Source organism: Biomphalaria glabrata, chromosome 9 (genome assembly GCF_947242115.1).
Source record: "Biomphalaria glabrata chromosome 9, xgBioGlab47.1, whole genome shotgun sequence".
NCBI lineage: Eukaryota > Metazoa > Mollusca > Gastropoda > Planorbidae > Biomphalaria > Biomphalaria glabrata.
In genome coordinates, this window is record NC_074719.1 from 43,335,367 (window position 1) to 43,342,693 (window position 7,327).

Genomic DNA, 7,327 nt, shown 5'->3' on the forward strand with positions numbered 1-7,327 from the left:
GCGTCTATTATGGCGGTGCAAAAACATCATGTACAGCTGCAGTGTTTTAATTATAGAAGAAATGACAGACTTAGAGCGAGATTCAAAACCCCATCCATCTTGTCACCTATGTATGTGACTACATGGCGGTGTTGTATGCTAACTGGGTTGTATCTCATTGGTCGCTGTTTGGTGTTCTATTTTTCATGGTCTGTTCACTAAGACTCAGACGACGATGTATAAAGGGGGACTAACTCTGCTTATACCACCACTTCAGTCAAGTACAAATTATTTTCCTTATTTGAGATACTTAATTAATTAGTTATTTTAATTGATTCTTGTGTTGTCAGGTAAAAGAAATAATCGTGCGAAATTTCAGCTTGATCCGAGATTGGGTGTGGGATAAATGGCGTGTACAAACTTTTGAACAGACAGACAGAGTGAGTTGATATAAGCTTTGTAAAACCCAACGAAGAAAATGCTCATTTCTGGACTCTTTTATTTTGACAAAGCTCATATCAACTCACGCTGTCTGTCTGGTGCAAATGTTGTATAGATACCGTTCTCAGATTAAGTTGAAACTGTGCACAATAGTTCACTGTCCATGACAACAAACGATTTTAATTACAAAGGGAGATAAATCCTGCAATATTGAGATATTATTGCTGTAATTTAACCGTGGGCCACAGAAACAGATAATTCCATCTGCCCTATAGACCAAAAGTCCCGAAAGGAATTTTTTTAAAAAATAATTTATAAGTGGTAATAAATTAATTGTGTTTTAATTAAGGAAACTGGTATAAATCTTGTTTTTTTTTAAATGACTGTAATTGTGTCGTTCTTCCCTCTTATAAGCGTTTTTTTTTTTTTAAACAAATCTTCTCCTCTTGTTAGTGCTACTCACTAGTATCAACTAAGGACAATCCACAAGATGTGTACATTATTAAAGTGTACCTTGACAATACTTTTCTTGACATCATTTTTTTTTTAAGTAGCAAAGTGTAGCCCCGAGAGTTGGCAGTAACAGACAATTAAGAGCATTGATTATCTGATATGAGTTCTTCCGAGGGCAGAGATTAAAAACACACACACTCCGACGTTCTTCTTAACCCCCTCGCCCCCCCCCCTCTCATACACCCTTCCTTTCTTTCCCTCTGTGATAAGTCACCAATTAATATCGACCTTCAGATTACTTTGCACCACCCGTCTCCTTGTTCCCGTGTTCCCGTGTTCCCGTGTACTTGTATGCACATTACTCATGACAGATAGTGAGAGGGAACGAGAGAAGAATTTCTCTAAATAAAACACTGTAAAAAAAATATATCCACAATTGTATTTGTCATTTAAAAAAAACTAACATAAAGACTTATAAATAAATTGAATTTCTTATAAATAATTTTTATCGAATTATCATGGATGTTTTTTTTTTCTTTATTTTTCTTACATACTGCTGAAGAGTGACTTTGTTGCACTTCCAAGCAAAGCAAATTTGGCCCGAGACTACTCTTGTTACTTTTTTCTTTTCAACTATTTGATTCTTCTCATATAAATTATATAAAAACTGGTTTCATTTGGTTCGATTTACAAATTTGCTCATCATATGAAAGAAACAGCGTCGAAAATTGTGATTAAGTGTCCAGTAGACACAGAAACTACAGGAGCAGTTGAGTGTCCCACTTACGTCCGAAACCGCCCACAGCAGACCTGAAAGGTTGGCGTACATTCCTGATGCCATGCCAGGCATCACATACCTCATAACATGGTCAGCGAACCGTGGTAGATTGCAAGCTGTGCTAATCAAGGCCAGCCCCAGTGTGACTAGGATCAGTCTCCTCTCTTTGGCGCTCAAAGAAAATGTCGGTGTTTTAGAGACGTCGTGCCTTAAGATCGAATGCCGAGACTTTGAAGATTCTCTGAGGGCGTAGATCATAACCACTGTACAGATGACCAGTATGATCTGGCACAGGAAGAAAAGTGCGACAACTCCGATGCTAATTATAAACGTTTGTAGCAGTATAAATTCTTCAGTGTATTCAAACACCAGAAAATACCGTACCTGCGTGACATTCTGTGTATCTACATATCTGAATGTCTGCCAACTCAGCTTTTGTACTATGTAAAACGGCAGGATGAACGCGGTGTAAGAAGCATAGAAGATGACCACCGCCACTTTGATTCTCGATTTGGTGAACAATATTTTCACAGTGAAAGGCATTACCACACAGCAGCATCTTTCCAGAGACAGCAAAGCCGTGATCCATCCTGATATGAAGAAACAGGCGTATCGCATCCAGCCCAACTCGAAGTTTCCTATCACTCTCAGACTGGTTTCCTCCCCTGAACTGATCTCATCTAGAAAATAACAAATGCACATCGCAAGCTGAAGGACCGTCACCAGAAGGTCAGTAATGGACAAGGCGAACACGCCAATGCTGTTGGCGTTCGGGAATCCCAACTTGGCCAATACGACTATGTTGCAAAGATTCATGGCAGAGCCGATCAAAGACACGATCCCATGGGCAGAGATGGATAACGCCAGGTATACCAAGCTTATGACGTCATCGGAAATGGGGTCAGCGCCGTATTCGCTGGGTTCATTGGCTTCCTCCTGATCAGAAGTAGAGTTGATGAGTAATACATCCATTCAATACCTGGTCAATGTCAAAGGACTTAATGTTTCTGTCGAATGTGCACAGATTTAGAAACACTGATATATATATATATATATACTCTTGTTGCAGTTACCAAGACATGTAGCGAAGCCTAATTGGAATAAAATAGAAATATCTCGAATAGCAAATGTTAGTGAAGATAAATAGATTTAGTGTTACAGGACCATAAGAGCTATGGGTTTTCAATTATAAAACATTTCAATTATATTTCTATTGGAGATGATAATCTATGGGTGTTTATGGTGTACGATAGATAGTAAGTGTTGCAAATCTATGCATTTCAAAAGTACAACTATACTTTCAGTGCTCTTAAAACCATATTTATAACCTTTTACTGCATGTAGTATAAAGTCAATTTGATGTGTAGTTGGCAACACTGATTCTTCAGTATACCAGTATAGCGTCTTTGACATTGTTTAATTAAAATGTTTTTCAAAATTCTTCTTTTTTTTTATTAATGTGTATTTTTCAGCAATACATTTCTCCTCGTCGCTTTCTCTTCTTTTACCTCGGCACTATGGAACTGTATTTTATCACTCATGAAGGTTAAACCGGATCTTAAAAATTTAAAACAAAAACATAGTTCAGATTGCTGTGTTTAAAGGTGATAGCTCAAATTCATAAAAGTCTAAGGAAGATGTTTTATTCTATAACCTTAATATTTACATATTCTGAATCGTCCTGTATCGTTGGGAATACTATAATAATCTTTGAAGATTTTTCCCTAACAAAGATAAAAATGTTGAACTCACAGAGATTTCGCACGATATATTGGATAAAACAAAAAACATCAATGCTTTATATACATGTTATTACATTTGTTAGTCTCGACAACCCCTTCACCCAAAAACTCTATATTAATTAGAGCCAGCGCTAAGTAAAGAATATAAAAAAATCTAATTTGTATATATGTAATAATTGAGTATCTCCCTATGTCACTAAATAGTATCCAATTTTCAGTTCATTGCATTGAAATATTCTATCGGTATTTATAATTTGCATTCCTTGTCGACTAGCTTGGAAATGTGGGTTAGCATTTCTGGAAAGCGAAAATTTATTCTTTTTGTTTCCTGTACTAATATAACAGTGGCAAAAAGAAAAAAAAAGTTTTAATTATATTTATTCTTGCAATATACTATCAATCTGTATGATTACATTAACAATTTAAGTCCTAGAGAAAAAAAAAGATTCGAAATTGCCAAAGAAAGTTTAAAATAAAGGCAAAAAAAAAGAGGTTATTATAATGATTTAGAAACCAGTTATTATGCCATATAATACACGACCGTTGCCTCTATGATTACGCTGGGTGGTTTATAGCACAAATGTGAGCCTGCTTTGAGTTCATTTCTTTCAGAGTATTATTATAGACTTCAACGATATTCACACACAAATTAGTTATGGAAGTATTTTCTGACTTAAGGCTTGTGATATGACTAGCAATAAATGATTCTTTTCTCAAACTTCTCTCTACTTGATAACAATATAATGATTAGAATCCATTTTGATTATTAGATGAATAGGAACTAAAATAATTGTTTCCTTTTTATTTTGATTTTACATAACTACTTATTTTTAATTATACACATGATTTAAAACATTTTAAAATCAACAATAAATAAAGAGGTAAGGTAAACAGAACAATTTGATTGCATTATATATGGTTCAAACGATAATTACCTAAAACATTCATGTGCTCTCATTAACTGTCCCCTTTTATGGTTAAACTACAAACTACTATATACATTTTGGGTGATGTAGCTGAGTGGTAAGATGCTTGATTTCCGAACCTAAATGTCCTGGGCCAGGGTTCGCATCTGTGAAGACTGGAAATTTTAATTTCGGGATTTTAAGGACGCCCGTAGTCCACCCGGAGGCGCGATGGCTACCAAACCGGGGTCCGGGGTTCAAATCCTGGTGAAGACTGATTTTTAATTTCGTGATCTTCGGGCGCCTCTGAGTCCACCCAGCTCTAACAGGTACCTGATATTAGTTGGGGAAAAGTAAAGGCGGTTGGTCGTTGTGCTGGCCACATGACACCCTCATTAACCGTAAGCCACAGAATCAGAAGACCTTTACATCATCTGCCATATAAACCACAAAGTCTGAAATGGGAACTTTACTTTTAGGGGGCGCGGAGGCTGAGTTGTTAAGCACTCGGCTTCGGAATCTGAGGTTGTTGGTTCGAATCTTGATGAAAGCTGGGATTTTGTATTTCGGGATTTTTAAGGCGTCCCTGAGTCCACCCAACTCTGATGGGTACCTGACTTTAGTTGGGGAAAGTAAAGGCGGTTGGTCGTTGTGCTGGTTACATGACACCCTGCTCGTTAACCGTTGGCCATAGAAACAGATGACCTTAACATCAACTGCCCCAGAGATCGTAAGGTCTGAAAGGGAAACTTTACTTTACTCTTTACCTCAGTCCACCCTGATATTAGTTGGGGAAACGTTACGACGGTTGGTCGTTGTACTAGGACACACTGCTCATTAACCGTTGGCCATTAACTGCCCCATAGATCGCATGTTCTGTACAGATGTACTTAACTTGTATACATTTAGGTATTTATGAAACTATTACACTGTGCAACAGAGAGTGCTAGTCAGTGTTCGCTTAAGTAAGTCACAACTCAGGAGAACCAAGTTTACGTAGATATTATCGTCTCCTAATTTAATATGTATTTAATATTATGACGTTTTAGATGACCATAATAAGCATAAGTCAGCTTAATTATGTTTTGGTAATTTGTTTTGGATTATGTCGTGAATAAAGAGACAGAGAGTAGACGTTGAATCGTATTTCATTTCTTGGATTTATTTTATGTAGTAGATATCTAGATAGGTAAACAATATTGTGTGCTTATTTAGTGCACTACTGACTTTGTTTTTGGATGGAGGGGGGGGGGGATAAAAAATCATTGCATCTGTCCCTTTACTTTACTTGGAGTACAAACAGCGATGTCCTTGCGAATGCCGGTATGGACAGTATAGCGGGACTTCTTATCGTCATGTATCGGCATGTACTCGTATGGGAGACGAACGTATGCCAAAGGCAGTCATTTTCGGTGAGCTAAAAGGTGGTCAACGTAACAGAGGCGCCCCGTCTCAGAACGAGACAGATGGAGGTCACTCACGAAGGCCGCGAGATACACATTTGAGATCAAAAGAAAATCCGCTGCTGAGGACAGACGCAGACGGCGAAAGGAAAATCAAAATCGATCACCTGCGGACAATGGTTATGCCTGGTTGTGGCAAAATATATGTCACAGCTGGGGCTACGCAGCCACGGGTAATACTGCATTCCTTACTAATCTTTGGACTCGAAGACAAGCCTTATTATTAGGAGTGCTGTGACAGCTCCATTTTCCCCAGTCAGCAGCTTTTCTTAGTAGGATATCAAAGGAGAGGCCGGTCCATTCTTTTACATTGTCCAGCCAGCTGTTCTTCGTGCTCCCTCCACTGTAACATGAAGGATGACTTTAGACAGTGAGTCATGTCTTACAAATTGACCAAACCAGCTCAGATTTTGTCTTTTTACAGTAGTTCCTCCTTTTACCAGCCAGATTTTTTTTTATTTGTAATAGTACAAACTAATTTGTCCACATTTAACATCATTATTTTATGACTATGTGAACGCATGCAGGCAGGCCCTAACAATGGCGAGGCCCTATGCGAAACGTATTGCGCGGGGCCCAGTCTGGGTAGGGATAAGAATAATACGTGAAAAATAAGCTTTTATATTAGAAAATAAATTCGTCTCTGCATTCTATTAATCCTAGGAATAAAATCACGACCAAATTACCGTTACTTGACGAGCCTTGCGTGTAGCGAAGTCATACAGTATATCATCAAAATTCATATTTCCTACATAGATCACGCTCAATAGCAAGAATTGCAGAATTGTTCAATCTTTCTACGTGAAATTGTTGACCTCAAGTAATTCTTGATTAGTTTGAGGAGCGTGAAGCTTCTTTCACCAGATGTCTTAGTTACGGGTATTGTTAAAAAATATTCTGAGTGGTCTTTTCAATAATGAATAATAAACCAAAGTAACATTTTTGTCTATTTTTTCAGGACATTTTTATGAGTTTTCAGGAGATTTTAATAATTTCAGGCGATTTCTACCTATTTCCACCTATAATTAGCGCGGGCCTATGAAAGATCGGCCGCATATGTTGCTGTGGCCTAAAGCCAACCCTGACTGCAAGCTACATGACTGTAAGACTACCGTATTTTCGCGCATATTATCCACAGGCTGACCGGTAATTTCATCCCCGGTCATTTCATTCCCAATTAAATATTTTTTTTTAGTCATTGTGTAATTGTGTTGTTAAAGGCTAACCCTATCCTATAAGCCCGCCCTCATTTCATATAATATATAGAAATGCTAATTTAGAATACTTTTTATTACATGTTATTCTAGTGTTTATAGTGTTCCTCCTACTCTCTTCAGACTTGTTGAGAAATGAAAGAATATATTTCGATATTTAGATATATTGTAATTCTGGGTTTGTATTTAGTTCTATTGTTTCTGTTAGCTGTAGGGGTATCAATATTATTTTGCGCATATTAATGTAATGTAATGCAATGATGAAAGGTCAAGGTATGGTGGTAGTAGGGAAAATCTTTTGAGAGATATAAGTACGATTAGAATAATAATGACCATACCGCTCTGCGCTCAT

The 7,327-nt window shown here is 37.4% G+C and overlaps 1 protein-coding gene across 1 annotated transcript; it reads right to left on the reverse strand.

Annotated features, from left to right (window-relative positions):
• Window positions 1-1,546: 1,546 nt before the first annotated feature.
• Window positions 1,547-2,623, reverse strand: LOC106071994 (uncharacterized). Its single transcript, XM_013232227.2, has one exon. It carries the CDS (start codon window positions 2,621-2,623, stop codon window positions 1,547-1,549), a length of 1,077 nt encoding a protein of 358 aa, XP_013087681.2.
• Between the last annotated feature and the right edge of the window lie 4,704 nt (window positions 2,624-7,327).

Coding starts and splice junctions, on each gene's coding strand:
- LOC106071994 (XM_013232227.2), bottom strand. CDS start 2,623: ATGGATGTATTACTCATCAACTCTACTTCTGATCAGGAGGAAGCCAAT.